Source organism: Gopherus flavomarginatus, chromosome 4 (genome assembly GCF_025201925.1).
Source record: "Gopherus flavomarginatus isolate rGopFla2 chromosome 4, rGopFla2.mat.asm, whole genome shotgun sequence".
NCBI lineage: Eukaryota > Metazoa > Chordata > Testudines > Testudinidae > Gopherus > Gopherus flavomarginatus.
In genome coordinates this window covers 54374642-54391534 of record NC_066620.1, presented here as the reverse complement: position 1 = coordinate 54391534, position 16893 = coordinate 54374642, and the positions used below count along the sequence as shown (strand labels likewise).

Here is a 16893-nt window from a genome sequence, read left to right as displayed (position 1 = left end):
GCTGTCAGGAAGCCAATATGAATAGCACAGTATTGCTTCAAAGATTAGATAGCCAAAGCAATGAGAAACTGGCAGACATCCTATTAAGAGTAGAGTCCCTAGAAAGCCAAAATATACTCAAGAATAAAACACTGCTCATTTCCTTAATATCTTGATATTTTTATTGTAGGAGCAAGAAGGCATTTGCCAATATTCTTGGAGAATATGAGTGAAGATCATTCAATTAAGGATCAAAATAAAAAAAGAACAAAGTTCACGCTATCAAAATAATAGATGGGACACATTCTGATATCAATTACACTGGTTTATAAATCCAGAGTAGATTCAAACAGTTCAGTGAAGCTCTCTGGATTTGCCAAATCTAGGTGTGTAATACATAGATATTGTAATACACACATCAGTGAATAAAATACTGAAGAGATATTTGTTAAATATTTACCATTCAAATCCTAAATTAAATAGCTGTGGAAACTAGTTACATAACAGTAATGTTTACAGAACTGATATCAATTTTTTGTATATGCTACAGGGAGAAGTAACTGCTACTATATTAAAAAAATCCTGTGTATTATATTTGAGATAGGAGCAAGCCAAGTAACAGGGAGTGTGCAATTAGCCTAGAAAAGCTAGTTATAAATCCCTTCCCCTTTATTCCCATAGAATAATACTATCTTTTTCTTCATCAGTTAATATTCCATTTTTCAAAGACTCTTTCAACTGCAAAAGCCGAAGCCTCAAAGTAGCTTCCTGATAGACTAATCTTAATGACAACAATTAGGCATCACAATTTCACACTACTTTACTATAATCCAAGCTTCCAAGCATACAAGTCCCTTGCCATGACCCAGTTTGCAATTTAACATGGCCTATGACAGAAAAACGTACTCCTATATATTGCCAAGCATGCAAAGACAAATATTCTTTATTCTATTCAGTAGTGATTGAGGCTTGAAAGGAAAATAGAAGGTCACGGTAGAGAATGGAGGGGGAAAAAAATGCATCCTGCAGCCTGTTTGGGAGATGCTCCCAATTAATTGGCAGCCGAACTGATCTGCAAATGAGACATGGGTTTAAGCATATTTGCATCTAGAATTAAAGAATGGGCAGTCTCCGAAGTCTGTATGTGTCTGAGGTAAATGTGCTTGTAGTGTTTCCTTATGACAGCAACCTCCAGTAACTGATTCACAAAATGATACTGACATCTTGATGCCACAGAAAGCAATCACTTTACACCACCTGCTGAATACTACAATGACAGAAGCCAGAAAGAGAAAATATTATCCTTCTATGTCTGAGTTACAAGGTTCAGCTATTATTTAAAAAAAAAAATCCACAAAAGCACAAACATCACGAATATTCTCACTTACAAGGATCCAATACAGCAGGAGAGTTGGTGCAAAGAGAGGGTTAGTTTGCTCTACCTTTTTGTGTAGCCTTTGTATATAATTCAAAAAGATTAGAACCAAATGTTAAGAGCAATTCCTGAACTCCATGTGGATCTTCCAGAAATCAATTCTCTCCCACACACTTTGTTTTGAAAGTAACTCCATCCACAACCATGATTCCAGAGAAAGGTGGCCACAAGTCAAATCCTTTTTCGGGGTGTGAGGAAAGGAAACAGAAGGAATCATCTGGTGCATGACTAAATAATGTTCCATCCTGCATCACAGAGTACCATATATACTCAATCATAAGCCGGTTAGTTTATAAGCTGCCCCCCTGCCCAGATGAATAAGTAAAAAATGGAAACTTTTTATAACCTGTTCATAAGCTGACCCTATAATTCAGGGTTCAGCAAACTTTGGCTCCTGGGGGTTTGTTTACCTCGAGCATCCGCAGGCATGCAGGTAAACCTAAGTAAACAAAGTGTCCTGGTGCGCCAGCTGCTTACCATGATGGGCCGGAACAGCAACAGGTGGGGAAATTTTTTGGCAGGGAGAAGCTGGGAGTCGAGGAGTAACCCCTGTGACCACCCCCCACGTGACACCACCTCTAGCCCGGGAACCCCACACTCTCCCCAGCCCATCCCTTCCCACCTTATCTGAGGAGGGCCAGGAGAGGAAGTCTCTGGCCTGACTGGAGCTGCTCCGCCAGATTGGACAATGTGGCCGCAGCCTGCTCCGGCAAGCCAGATCGGGTGGCGCGGCCAAAGCATGGTCCAGCAGGCTGGGTCGGGCAGCACAGCTGCAGCATGCTCTGGCAGGCTGGGCAGCATGGCCACAGCCTGCTCTGGGGGGCAAAGCTGAGCGGCATGGCTGCAGCCTGCCAGCCCTGGAGCTGCAGCTGCTTCGGAGGCTGGAGGGAGAGCAGCGTGGCCAGAAGCAGAGAGACTCTGGCCTCGCCTCTTTCCTTCTGTCTCTGCTGGCTGTGCTGCTTCTTCTTGCTCCCTCTGTTTGAGGAAGGGGCTGTGTTCCACCTCTCCCTCTCTATACCCGTTCATAAGCCGACCCCTTTCTCTGATGCTTCCCTTTTTTACTAAAAAAATTTGACTTATGAACGAGTATATACGGTAATATATATTTTTGAGGGGTAGAAATAAGTCTAACACTGAAAAACTGCTACTTTAAAAAGTGGCAGCTGTTTGAAGCTGCTCAGAGATTTGGGATATTAGAGATTCTGATAAAAAATGTGGGTATGATAATAAATGTGGGGTATTTTTTATGTTGGTGATATGGACTGTTCACGAGGGAGTGGGAGTGGAGGAGGATACCTTACAGAGACAGTAATATATAGAGTTTAAAAAGTATAACGTATGAAGTATGACATGGCCCTCGACTCTTCGTGCTTTGAGGAAAACCTGGCAGCAATATTTTCTCTGAACTGATGTTTCAATGGAATTAAAAACAGAATTATTCTTTAGCACTCTGAGCATCTTCCATTGTACTAACAACAGCGTAGATCCTGCAAACCCTCCACATGTAGAATTCCCCTTGACTTCAATGAGAAATCTGCGTACAGAGGGCATCCAAGAATGAACTCCAGACTAAGATTCTATTCTTGCAACAGCATGAAGGATTTTTGCAATCAACAACAGCTTGAATAGAAGGAGGAGTTAATAGACAAGTAAAGGAGCATGTAAAGCACTGAACAACTGCTTTAGATTTTCCAATCTGCATTAACCCTTGCTCATCTGATCATGGTCCTGCAAGTCACCCATATTTATTATGGCCCTGATCTTACAAATGACTCCACTTGGGCACAGTCACTTGCAGGATGGGGACTATATATAAAAATTTTGTTTTGGAAAGAGACCAGTTCTTTAGTAATTCCGATCCTTAAATACAGTTTCATCTGGTGGCCCAAAACAAGGACAGAATAACTACAAGTGGGTTAGAAATAGCTATAAATTCTTCAAACAAATCAAATTCCCCACATTTAAGAGACAATAAAATTAAAGTTTATGGTGGAAATGTGTAGTAATACATTTCAGATGATAAACTGTTTATGCAGGTTGCAATATAATCAGCTTAACTCCTTGTATGATAAATAAGTACAGTATCCCTATAGTTACTTCTTGGTTTTATAACTCCCTCTGATCACTACATAAAAGGGCACTGAAATCAAATTTGTCCCAAAATAGGCACATTTACAAAGCCCTAATATCAACAGAAAAGGTTCTATTTACATACATTAATTGACATTTTAAAAACATATATAAATAAGTATCCCTCTGAAAAGCTTGCAACCTAGTTATTGCAGCATTGTGTTATCAGGAGAAGCTGAAAGTGAAACTGACTAGAAACTAAAAATACAAAAATTAAACTGATTAGTCTTTTTTCATTGTTGGCTAGACATGCAGAAAGCTGCCTAAATAGCAAAGAATAAATTGGATTTTTAAAATTCTTTCCAATCTAATAATGTAAAGTATTAACATAAATTAGGACTTTTGATTTGGGTTTTTTTAAGTATATTACCTTAAGCTTGACAATGTGCCTTTAAGCTACTGGTGCTAGCTCTGTTAATGAATATGGTTAAAATATTGATTCTGCAATTTCTTGTTTGTTGAATAATCTGTGGGCCTGATCTTGCAGCCCTTGCTAGCTTGTGAGTAGGAACTGCAGGATCGGGCCCATGTGTTAGCTTTTTGTGTTTGTGGAGAGCTGGCAGCCCTGGAAACTGGTGCCATCTAATTATTCAGGTTATTTATGGCACAGTATGTGTCATAAGGGAAGTGCCAGCATGATATAATTATAAATTCTGCTTCTTTCACCACATGGCACAGCTTTCTACTTTCTTCTATGCCATTTTAATTGGATCCTACTCTTACTATGAGGCTGCCTGTCCCCACCCTAAGCAACACCTCCTGCCAGTGCATGAAGCCAGTAGTCACACAATAACAGCAGGCATGGCTTTGTGAAGGTCCAGTCCCGCTCGCTGAGGCACAGGACTTAGTTGTCAACAGCAGCATTTATCTTTGGGAGCAAAACAGTAAAGACATGGAGAAGAGCAGGGGAAAGACAGGAATAAAGAATTTAAGGGCATGACCCCGCAAGATGCTGATTATCATTAACTGCCAGAAATACTAGTGACATCTGAGGCTGATCAGCACCTTGTAAGGTTAGACTTGTATTTTTTAATAATCTTCTTTCCTCTTCCCTGTGAGTGCCTCCATTCCGCAGATCTCATGAAAGAAAAACTTCTTCCCACTGAAGTCAACAAGAGTTTGCCATGTAATGACTTCAGGATCAGGGTCTGAGAGGGTTTGCTGAAGGGGTCTTCTTTTCCTGCTCAAGTGACTTAGGCCTGGTCTACACTGGGGTGGGGGGTGTCGATGTAAGATACACAACTTCAGCTACAGGAATACCGTAGCTGAAGTCGAAGTATCTTATTCCGACTTACCTCCCGTCCTCACATGCGGGATCGACGTCCGCGGCTCCCCCGTCGACTCCGCTACCGCCGCTCGCTCCGGTGGAGTTCCGGAGTCGACGGGGAGCGTGTTCAGGGATTGCTATATTGCGTCTAGATGAGACGTGATATAGCGATCCCCGATAAATCGATCGCTACCCTCCATTAAGGCGGGTAGTCTGGACGTACCCCTATCATCTTTAAACAGAATACAATAAGATGACAGCCTTGTCTAAAGGTCTGTCACAGTTTGATTATGAAAAAATTATTATCATGAGTAGTCCCCCAGAGAACCCTAAGTTTTACAAATACTTCCCTATTAAAACTGAAATAATTTTCAAAGTCCAATTTACTTTTCACTCTTTATGCTTCCCCCTTCCTTTACTTAATTTGGGCAACAACAACACCTAGTCAATTGAACAATAAAATGATGAGTACATAAAAAGCCATAAGCCACCGTTCTGCAAAGACTTATTCACTTGCTTAAGTTTATGCAGTGTGTGTTGTGTCACTGAAGCCAATGAGACCATACACAGCATGCACAGTTAAACAGATGCTTTGCAGGACTGGGACCTTAGTTTCTTCTAGTCACTTTCAGGTTCTTCTGTACTAGCACAATGTTCGGTCCGCAAATACTGCAGGAGAATTTTTTAAAAAATGGAAAAATATTTCTCTTGCTTTATTTAATATATGAAAAGTTAATTTTTACAAAACCTAATGTATGATCCAAATATGACCCAATAGCATCCCTTAAAAATAAGTGTGTTAAAATCTTGTCTCAAATGAAAATTACATCTGCTACATTATCTCTGCTATGTCAAAAAGTGAAGTGTTTTCAGATTTTTGAAAAGGAGCAAAAGAAATAAAGATGATTGAAATGTACAGTGCTAAAATGGCCAATACAACTGAAATAAAATAAGTGTTTTGCAGTACTTACACTTCCAGCCCAAAGCTCAGTTGATTTTCCTATTAATTTGTAATACACATACACTGCTTCTCCTTCTTTCAAATTTATAAAGCGACAGTCTGGACCTTTAAAATCCTGCTTTGCTTTCCCTCGATACATCAACACTATACAAAGAAAACAAAAACAAAATATAGCATTCTAAATAAAGCACAGTTCCCTGAACAGTATCTGTATTAATTAGCAGGAAAGAAGGCCTTGTTGTATGCAGAATATGGGCATCTGGTCAAGGGATAAGAATATATGACTGATATAAGAGACAAAAACTTATATGGTAAGATTGTTTCATGATGTGACGTTAAAAGTTACAACCTTTATAAAGAACTTTTGAAAATGTTAAAAGCACAATAAGAAAGAGGTATTATTATTAATAATAATTTTAAATTAGATGGATCCAAAGATGTCATGTGCTTCATGACTAATCAGCTTTCATGTTATTCAGTGCAGAAATTATACCTGTAGAGGATGGAGGTTTGTTTTTTTTTGAAGAGGGTTTTTGCAGGAGGAAGAGAGCTGGGGAAGCTAAAAAAAACTGGTCAAGATCATCAATTTATGAAATGCAAGTTCATCAAGGCAAGTCTTTAGCCAGCCTATGCAGCAAGACAAAGACTTTGTTATACAATTATTTAAAATTGTATGATTATTTTTTGTATAAAAGTAAAAAAAAATCAGATTCATGCAGCTCATGCCACAACAATTCATTTTCTAAGTATTCTGGAATGCTCATTCTTGCAAATCTGTGTCAAAGATGATGGAATATTATTTCTGCTGAACTGTCAATATGCCAAATGTCAGGTACCTTTTCAGACTGAACTCTGGAGCATAGCATTCCCTGTCAGACAAAAGAAATACAGTAAGTCCCCTAGGGAGACAGGAAATGCCTGAATATTTGTATATTTCCAAGAACTCAGGTTGCTCCCGTTTAAGAAAAAGAATTGGATCCTCTCTGCCTGGAAGACACGGTTTTGTCTACATGGAAGGGGAATTCAAACATTTCATGTTTACTAAAAATCTAAAACACAAACAATGTAATACACCAGGAAGCTGGGAGGGGGACTTGGCCACCCTCAGACCAACAAGGTTAGCAAGACACTAGAAAGGGTAATAACCCGAACGTAGGAGCTTTCTACCAGCACCGAGCTCCGCTTTGACACCGGGCCTCCAGAAACCGGAGTAGTTTTTAAACACATTTCGTCCAATAAGATAAGGCAAAAGCTTAGACAGAAAACAAGAGAATGTCTCCCTCCCTAGCCAGATCCCCCAATAACCAGCCCGGGTCCTTGTCCCTCTCCTTTTACACGACACACCAGACGGGGAAGGCAGGCGCCGTACTTGCAAACAACTATTTGTAATAAACTAAGCAACAAGTTTCCAGGCAATCTCTCGGAAGCTGTGGGCAGAGGGAAGGGCACCAGGCATCCCTCCCTCCCCCCAAGAGAGAGGCAGCACTGGGAGAGAGGTAACCTCAGCATCTCCCTCCCCACAAGAGGGCGCCTGCGGTGGAGCAGTGGTGTGGGGGCGCAGGGTGGTAAACCCAGCATCTCCCCCTCCCAGCAGCAGGGGTGACCCCAGCAGGCCCCCAATCACTGGGAGGGGCCCCTGGAGATGCCAACAGGTCCTGGCCGCCGCCGAGCAGAGTCACCGGGACTGGCCCCCCCCTCGCGGGGACCCCAGCGCCCCGCACCCACTTACTGCTGCACTCCGGGTCGGCGCAGCGCTTGCGCTCGGCGAAGCGCCGGTCCAGGTGCTTAGCGGCCGAGCAGAGGGGCCGCTGCGCGGGCAGGAGCAGGGCGACTAGGGCGAGAAGCAGGAGAGAGAAGCGCGGCCGCGCTGCAGCCATGTTAGCAGGGCTGGCGGCGGGGGGAGGAGGAGGGAGCCGGGCCGACACGTCAGCAGAGCCGGGATGGAGGAGGATGTGGAGGGAGGAGGGACCCGAGTGGGAGGGGGAAGAGGAAGAAATCCACCGCCTGTCCCAGAGTAGAGACGAGAACCCCCTACCATCCCAGCCCCAGAGGACAAGGACCCCTCCCCTGTCACCCTAGCCCCAGAGGAATTTAGGGACCCCCTGGTGCCCCATCCAAGAGACCGGCTGCTTTCACGAGACTCCTACTACCACGTCCATCTAACCTCAGCCACGTCCCACTCCATTTCCCCTCCCTCCTTCCTACTGAGAGCCTCCTGCCATGACGCCTGACCCCTACATAGCTCCTACATGCAGATTTTAATAAGAAGGGAGCAGAGATATCCTAGATACTGCATGGCAGAAGAGCTCATTGCAGAACTTTTTTCACTTTTGAAAGAGGTGGCAAGTCGTTGCTTTTGTTCAGAGCCCGGGAGTTGGGGTGCGGTGATTATTTTTTCCCTTTAAGGTCTGAATCTTTTCCACTGATGCAAAAAGTGAAGTCTTGGGGGTGGAGAACTTGTATACAGAAGTACAGAGTCCTGCTCGATTCCGAAGGGAAATTTGGTTGAAAGTACATGTAGTCTAATGCATTCCAAAAGCAAAATGTTTTCTGTTCATAAGTAGTATTGAGCCAAAGTCACTGTCTGGAGCTAGGCTGGGTTAACAGGATAAGAGGCCTGGAATGAACTCTTTCAGAAGTAGAGAGGTCTGCTTTAACTTTTCCCCTCCTTTTCAGTTCACTGTAAGGTGTAATCCTGCCTCCCTTGGCCAGGGGGACTAGATAACTTAACAGGTACTCTCCCTCTTTGAGTGTAAAGGTGATGCTCCAAATGAGGCAAGAAGTCAAGCAATAATAATGGTAACTCTTTATATTATCTTTAAGTACATTGTATCTATATACAAGATGGGTGTACCTATATAACTGTCACAAGAACACATCAACATTGTGAATATGGTACAGTAAGGAAATGTAATTCTGAAAGGTTAACAGTAGCAATGAGGCTGAACCAAACACTGGATCTTAATACTCTCCCCATCAATCCTTGCAGAAGTTCAGATCTAGATCTGAGCTTCATGACTCCATCATTGGAAAAAAAGCAGTATCATGCATTCTGTCCTCACCCAACTCTGGCTGATTAGGCTCCAATCTCACAAATGCTTAGGCACATAAATGTATGTGAGTAGTCCCATTGAACTAAATGCAACTACTCATGGTAGAAGTTACTCAGGTAAGTGCTGGCAGGATTGGGCCCTGAAAGTGCTTATTATAACTGTTTTGTAAATTTGCATTTGCTGCTACATATTAACGTAAATTACATTAGGGCTGTTTTGTAAATCAAATACATGCTCCTTACATTGGTACCTGTACCTTGTATGCATTCTTACATTACATTATAGTTATTTAACAGTCTAGGGAAAGAGGGCTGCAAAGAAAGCCACAGGGAATTGTCTGAAGGGTAAAGGTGGCTACATGGAATGTCTTTTCCTCCTTCCATATACTTAGCTTATCTGTAAACAGTCAACCTGGCTCCTAGGCTGCATTCAGGGGGAATAGATGATGGACAATAGACGTTTGTTGCTGATTCTATTGAAGTCAATGGCAAAACTTCCCTTAGCTTGAGTGGGAACAAATGGAGGGCAAATTCTGAACTGGATCCTGAAATGAGAGGGGCTACTGACCAAGTGAGGGGAAATAGTAGATGTGATATCATTTCATTTTAGTAAAGCTTCTGAGTTTCACATGACATTTTCATAAGCAAACTAGGGAAATGGGGTCTAGATGAAATTACTATAAGGTGAGTGTACAACTGATTGAAAGACTACATGCAGAGTAGTTCTGAATGGTTTGTTGTCAAACTGGGAGGGTGTATCTAGTGGTGTACTGCAGGGGTCAGTTCTGAGTCCAATATTTTCATTAATGACTTGGATAATGGAATGGAAAGTATGCTTATAAAATTTGCCAATGACAAGTTGGGAGGGATTGCAAATACTGTGGCGGACATGATCAGAATTCAAAATGACCTTGACAAATTGGAGAATTGGTCTGAATACAAAAAGATGAAATTCAGTATAGATAAGTGCAAAGCAACTTATTCAGGAAGAAAAAAAATCAAATGCACAACTACAAATTGGAAAATAAGTGGCTGGCAATACTGCAGAAAAGGATATGGGGGTTACAGTGGAACACAAATTGAGTAAGTCAACCATGTGATGCAGCTGTGAAAAAGGCTAATATAATTCTGGGATGTATTAACTGGAGTGTCATATGTGAGACATGGGAGGTAATTGTCCTACTATACTTGGCACCAGTTAAGCCTTAGCTGCAGTAATGCGTCCTGTTCTGGGCACCACACTTTAGGAAAGATGGGGACAAATTGGAGAGAGTTCAGAGGAGAGCAACAAAAATGATAAAAACTTTAGAAAACCTGACCTATGAGGAAAGGTTAAAAAAATGGGCATGTTTAGTCTTGAGAAAAGAAGACTGAGGGGGGACTTGATAACAGTATTTAAATATATTAAGGGCTGCTCTAAAGAGGATGGTGATCAATTGTTCTCTATGGCTACCACAATTAAGACAAGAAGTAATGGACTTAATGTGTAGTAAGGGATATTTATATTTAGGTTAGATAGTATGAAAAACTATAAGGGTAGCTAAGCTCTGGAATTAGCTCCCAAGGGAGATTATGGAATCCCCATAATTGGAAATCTTTAAAAACAGGTTAGCCAAATACTTGTTAGGGATGGTCAAGTTTTACCTGGTCCTGCCACAACACAGATGTCTAGACTTGAGGACTTTTTGAAGTTCCCTCCAGCCCTACATTTCTATGAATGGGAGGATGCCTAGTGTCTGATGATCAAGGTGAAAGAGTTTTGTTTCTTTGTACACGTGGGAAAATGGAGTTGGCAAGCTGTGATTTAGAATCCTTTTAAACTAATTAACATTTGCAAAACACTTTGAGATCATCGCTGAAGCACAAAGGATTATTAATAATTAAATGCTCAGGGGGTTACTCCGTGACCAAAGAAAGTGCAGTCCTTCGTGCTCTTCCATTTATTATCAGCTCTTATCTCAAACTATTAGCAATCATCACCAGTACTAATCACATTAGAATTACTGTTCATATGCTCATGGTTATTGATTTTTACTTTATATATCCATTTCTACATTCCCTTAGAACTGACAGCCCAAAAGATGTAGCAAAGTTAATACTACAAATCCTTGGGAAAATATCAATCCTATATTTTACCCCACCCAAAAAAAATTAGTTTGTTATCTTGCTGTTGTCCGGGGGTATGACAAGAGAGTTTACATTATATGTAAACTGACAATGCTAACAAGTCTCTGATGACAAGTTTGGGCACAGGTATCTTTGAGCATCCTGTTAGTTTTCTGTACTTAGCTGGGAGATGATCAAAAAACACTCAGCTGCTGCAGGATTTATCAGTAGCTGAGGCCCTTCTCTCTAAGTCAGTACTTCCCTAGCATAATGCCTGGACCGTACACCACAGTGCTGCTGATGGTGGCATGCAGTGTAAGTATCTCTGGAAATCAGTTCATTAACCTCTCTACTTCAGGTCCCTCATCTGTAGACTGCGGATACTGATACCATCATAAAGTGCTCAGAGTTCTATGGATGAAAAGCCCTAATAGGTTCTAAGTAGTATGAAGTTTACAAATGGATTTAGCCACACAACAGTTCTGATATTCAGCCTGAATTTAAATTGTTATAGTCTGAAATTCTCTTTTGAAATATATCAGAGTAGCTGTGTTGTTTTTGTGGATACAGACTAACAAGGAGTCCGGTGGCACCTTAAAGACTAAGGGATTTATTTGGGCATAAGCTTTCCGTAGGTAAAAAACCTCACTTCTTCAGATATACAGAGTGAAAGTTTGAAATATAGCTTTCCAAGATTTATGTTTAAGTGACTGAAGACCCTGCCAAGAGTGAGTTAGCCATAAAATTAGATTTTATGGAAGAGCAAACAATATACATGTGAACACTCTAAAATTAGAAGACAAATACATACGTATAAAATATTTTATTAATATGCTGCAATGTACATGGAGTTCACAAGTTCTATAACGTCAAAACAAAAGAATGAAGTTTAGTTGACTTTAGTTTGATGTCATAATTTCTTGTATCATAATTCCCATTCTGATTTTTAGCTGCTCGTTTCTGAAGACATAGCTGTTTGATAATGACCTCTCACTACTGGCTTCTGAAACATACATACCACTAGAAAATCTGTAAACTATTCTTCAGGAAAAAAAAAAATGCAAACATTGCAAGCAACACTGGATCAAGCCCAATACTTCTGAAAGTGGTTTAGTGAAACAAGTTCCTTGATAGCTTATATCAGGGGTGCGCAAACTACGGCCTGGGGGCTGCATCTGGCTCTTGAGCTTGTCTTACTCCAGCTGGGGAGCAGTGTCAAGGGCTTGCCCTGCTTTGCGCGGCTTTCACAAGCAAAAATATGCCCCTCCCCCCTCCAGCTCCTATGTGTAGGGGCAGCCAAGGGACTCCACACACTGCCCCTGCCCCAAGAGCCACCCCCGCAGCTCCCATTGTCCAGGAACTGCAATCAATGGGAACTGCAGGGGCAGCACCTGCAGATAAGGCAGTGTGCAGAGCTGCCTGGCTGTGGCTCTGTGTAGAAGCTGGAAGGGAGACATGCTGCTGCTTGAGGAAAGCACTGCCTGAAGCCTGCACCTGACTCCCCCTATGCCCCTGCCCTGATCCCCCTTCTGCCCTCCAAACCCCTCGGTCCCAGCCCAGAGCACCCTCCTGCATTCCCAACCCCTCATGCTCAGTCCCACCCCCGAGCCCAGACCCCCAGCCAGAGCACTCACCCCCTCCCACACCCAATTTCGTGAGCGTTCATGGCCCGCCATACAATTTCTATACCCCGTTGTGGCCCTCAGTCCAAAAAGTTTGCCCATCTCTGGTTTATGTACTCCTCATTGTTGCTTGTTGTGTTCAGACCTCAAGAAACTGGCTATTGCTGCTATGGAATACTGTAGAGTATATGCAGTTCTTTACTGCCAGCTCAGATAAACAGATTTTATATCAATCCAGGCTACTCGTTCAGATATCTCATGGTCAGCTGGAACCTACCTGGTGTGTTCCTAGTTGTGATGTAGTTTTCTATTCTCTGGTCAGCAAAAAGTTGCTGCTTCAGAAGTTTTTCACTGAAATCTACAAGTAAACTGCACCTCTAACGCAGAAGTCCTTTCTCTTCTCTGTGCCTCTCTTTTTTCATGGCTTTAGGTTTACCATAAAGCGTATATAACTGAGATCCAGGTATTTAAACTTGTGCGTTATGGATACAAATATCCAGAGTCACTACTAAAACAAAAAATCAGAAGGAATATATAACCACATAACAGGTTTTAAGACAATCTCTAACTATTATGAGGTTAGGGAGATACTCTTTTGGGAGGTAGATTCTTATTGTGGCATTTCTTACACCTTCCTCTGAAGCATGTGATGCTGGCCACTGTCAGAGATGGGATTCTGGATTAGATGAACCAAGTGTCTGATTCAGTATGGAATTTGCTATGTGTCCAGAGCTTCAAATTTTTATCAGAGATGTTTTGTATTTTATCTGATTTTGCTGTTAGTTCCTTCAACTTGTTTGGGTTTCTCTGGAAGTAGTCTTTGGTATTTGAAAAGCCATTATGACTTATTCCTCCAGCTTCTTCACCATGGTGGCATGCATCCAGAAGTCTGATTTTGCCAGCCTCTTTCCTTTTGGCATTTTTGTACATAAGCACATTTCCCAGTGTCAAATATTTCTGGGATAAAAAATGTTTCAGCATTTGGACACACAGCCCAGCAGAGCTGTTTAGCAAATGGATTATAGTAGCTTTCCAGCACTGATTTCTGTTTCAATTCTCATACCTCCCCCACTATTTCAAGTAAACTCAAATCAACAAGTATGAAAACAAGACTTAGTAACCAGACTAAGTACATCATCCATTTTATGAGATCCTAGTCAACTTTTCTTTTACTTGAAAAAACCGTCTACAAAAAATACAACAGTCATCTTCACATGGCCACAAGAAACACATAACTATCAATCAATTGGTTAAGTTAATCAGACAATAAACCAAACATACAGATAGCAGCAAAGATGTCCAGCTCTAAGAGCCCAAGTTCATTGTGGTACATCATTTTGTTATGAGCTAGTCAAATTGTACTATAATTTCACAATAAAAAGATCAGCACCATTTCAAAATAAAAATTATTAGTTTTTCAAAAGGTGGGGATTAACACCTGACTGTATCCTCCACATCCTGTGTGCCTGTTCACAGGGTGCCCAGGACTGTGAGTCACCTTGTTACCCTCCTGTCTCCAGTGAGAGGGAGACTTGCATGTGCTTAACTGGGTGTCATGTCAGCACCTTGACACTACCAGCCTATTATAACACCCAAACAATCTCTGGGCTTTGCCAGCCCTTACGTTGCCTTGTAGGTTAACAACAGGTGCATCCCAGTCCCTGAGCCCTTTGATGCATTCCCCTGTAGCATTCAGCTCCTCATACACTGAACACTCAGTAATACCAAGTATGCTGCCCCAAGGGAATAGTATATACATTAGCTTGAATAACTGAGCTCCAGTTTAGCTCCTTGTACTATACCACAGCACTTAGGTATATTTTTAGTGAAAACAAGAATAGGTTTATTAACAAAGAACAGAGATTCAAAGATTCAAGTGAGCAGTGACTAAGGACAATGGAAACAGAAGGGTTACATACACAACAAAATCAATACATGCTTTCTAGGGACCACACCTTAATAGGCTAACCTCCTGTCTAGAGCAGCCTTATCTCACACACAACCCTTTTTGCAATGCTTCCAACCAAGACTGCCTGGAGTCCTGTTTTTGTAAAGGTAAACATACTGTCCATTTACTTCCTAGGTGCAGGATTACAATGCACTTTCCTTGTCCCCCAGGTATAGTCCAGTAAATCTTTGAGGTGAACCCTCCGATTATGCTCTTTTCTCCCATCTGTTCTTCTTTCTGTTAAATTTAACAATTCTTCATCTGCATTTAGCTCAAACTGCTCATCATGAATGAGACATTACTCAATTTTCATTTTATCTGCTAGATAAACATCTCTGGTCTGGCAGGAAGCCAGTTTTTCACCTCTGCTGGGAATTAACACCTTGATACAAACTGTAAGAACATTTTCAGTACATACACATCACTCCTTACAAAGTAGCAATACATATTTTACAACAAAATTTATAACCAGCGTGATACTGGTTTTCCTTTGATTCCTTACACAATATTCTTTGGTGAACCAGAATGTACATACCAGAATCATGATATTCTTGTAACCCCCTTTACCGGTTGTCATTCAGGAGTTCTTAGGGTCACAATCCCTTACCTCCAAACTCTGTTTCCCTGCCTGTCCCCATATGTGGACATCTGTTCCTAAAACCAAAGGCCCTCTGTTTCCAACTCTCAGCTGCATTACTAATCCCTACAAATCCATGGACTCACTTCACCCAACCCTCTTTCCTTAAACTGTGCACAGACCTATCCCTGACTTCAACATCCTTTGCTGCATCTCTGCACAGACTATCTTCCCCCCTGCCTCTTCCCTACCGATCCATATTTCAGAGAGCTCCCCCATTTCCAGTCTGCTACACTCCTGTTATACTCCCTACATATATCCAGAAACTGTTCTTTCCCCTACCTGCATCCCCCTATGCACTACCCCCACCCCATTCCAACCATACACAGTCTTCCCCCTCCCCAATCATTTCAGTCCTCCACAGCATTCACACAAAAGCCCACCAAACCTTTCACTCTCATTCTTATCCACTTCTGCTTCCTTGTCTGTCCCCTACACTGCATCTTCCCCATCTTCACCTCCAAACAAGGCCAAAAACACATTTAATCTACAGTAGCAGGCACTAACAAAACTGTCTAGCAAGCAGCCCCACTCACTTCCTGTGGGATGGACAATGAAGTTCTGAAAGTTTTTAGTGTTGTACTCTGTAGTAATAGAACTAACCTTTAAACCTGCTCACCTCTACTTTTTTTTTTTTTAAACTACTACTCCTGTCTTTAAAAAGGACTATTGGATTCCTCAAAATAATGTTATATTTGTAGAATTTGCTTTTTAGTGAAATCTGATAGACACTTTTAAAAGGAAGCCCATTCCAGCTACACACTTGTATCATCCCATTAAAATCCTGACCTGTCCCCTCATTTCAGCACTGTCCAATGCTCTAAAATAAAGCATTTTTTGTTAAAATCTTTAATCTAATCTTCTCTCAAGAGTCTGTAATCCCAATTTTGTCAACCATTCTGTTTATCATATAATACACTTGCAGAAACTTATCCATGTGTAATACTAGATCGGGGTGGGCAAACTACAGCCCAGGGGCCACATCTGGTGCTCCAGACATTTTAATCTGGCCCTCAAGCTCCCACTGAGGACCAGGGTCCGGGACTTGCCCTGCTCCGGTACTCCAGCCAGGGAACGTAGTTGGGGGCTTGCCCCACTCCACACAGCTCCTGGAAGCAGCGGCATGTCCCCCCTCCGGCTCCTATGTGTAGGGGCAGTCAGGGGGCTCCACATGTTGCCCTCACCCTAAGCGCCACACCTACAGATCCCATTGGCTGGCAGTCATGAGCTGGTAACAGAAGATGATAAGAAGGCAGAGCTGCCTGACCATACCTCCGCATAGGAACTGGATGGGGGACATGCTGTTGCTTCTGGGAACTGCTTGAGATAAGTACCACCTGGAGCCTGCACCCATGACCCCCTCCCGGACCCCGACCCCCTACCCCAATCTCCCTCTTGCCATCGAACTCCTCAGTCCCAGCCCATAGCATCCTCCTGCATCCGCAATCCCTCATCTCCAGCCCTGTCCCAGAGCCCACACCCCCAGCTGGAGCCCTCACCCCCTCCCACACCCCAACCCCCAATTATGTGAGCATTCATGGCCCGCTATAGAATTTCCACAGCCAGAGGTGGCCCTTGGGCCAAAAAGTCTGCCCACCCCTGTACTAGATACTCTATATCAAGCTATTCCAACACAGTGGAAAGGTAAGAAGAACCATAGGAGGTCAACGTGGTTGCATGAGGAGCTTTTCAGCGATCTAAAATACAAAAGTGACACATATAGGAAATGGAAGGAGGGGCACATCACCAAGGAAGT

The 16893-nt window shown here is 42.3% G+C and overlaps 1 protein-coding gene across 4 annotated transcripts in view; it reads right to left on the bottom strand.

Annotated features, from left to right (window-relative positions):
- Window positions 1–7672, bottom strand: part of MIA3 (MIA SH3 domain ER export factor 3) — a 39467-nt gene extending 31795 nt beyond the window's left edge. For all 4 annotated transcript variants that reach the window (XM_050948399.1, XM_050948401.1, XM_050948400.1 and 1 more), the window contains exons 1-2: window positions 7502–7672; window positions 5783–5916 (exon numbers count right to left, since the gene is read on the bottom strand). In XM_050948399.1, the coding sequence (XP_050804356.1) occupies window positions 5783–5916; window positions 7502–7649 (282 nt within the window). In that variant the 5' untranslated portion in view covers window positions 7650–7672. The remainder of the gene's footprint in view (window positions 1–5782; window positions 5917–7501) is intronic.
- Between the last annotated feature and the right edge of the window lie 9221 nt (window positions 7673–16893).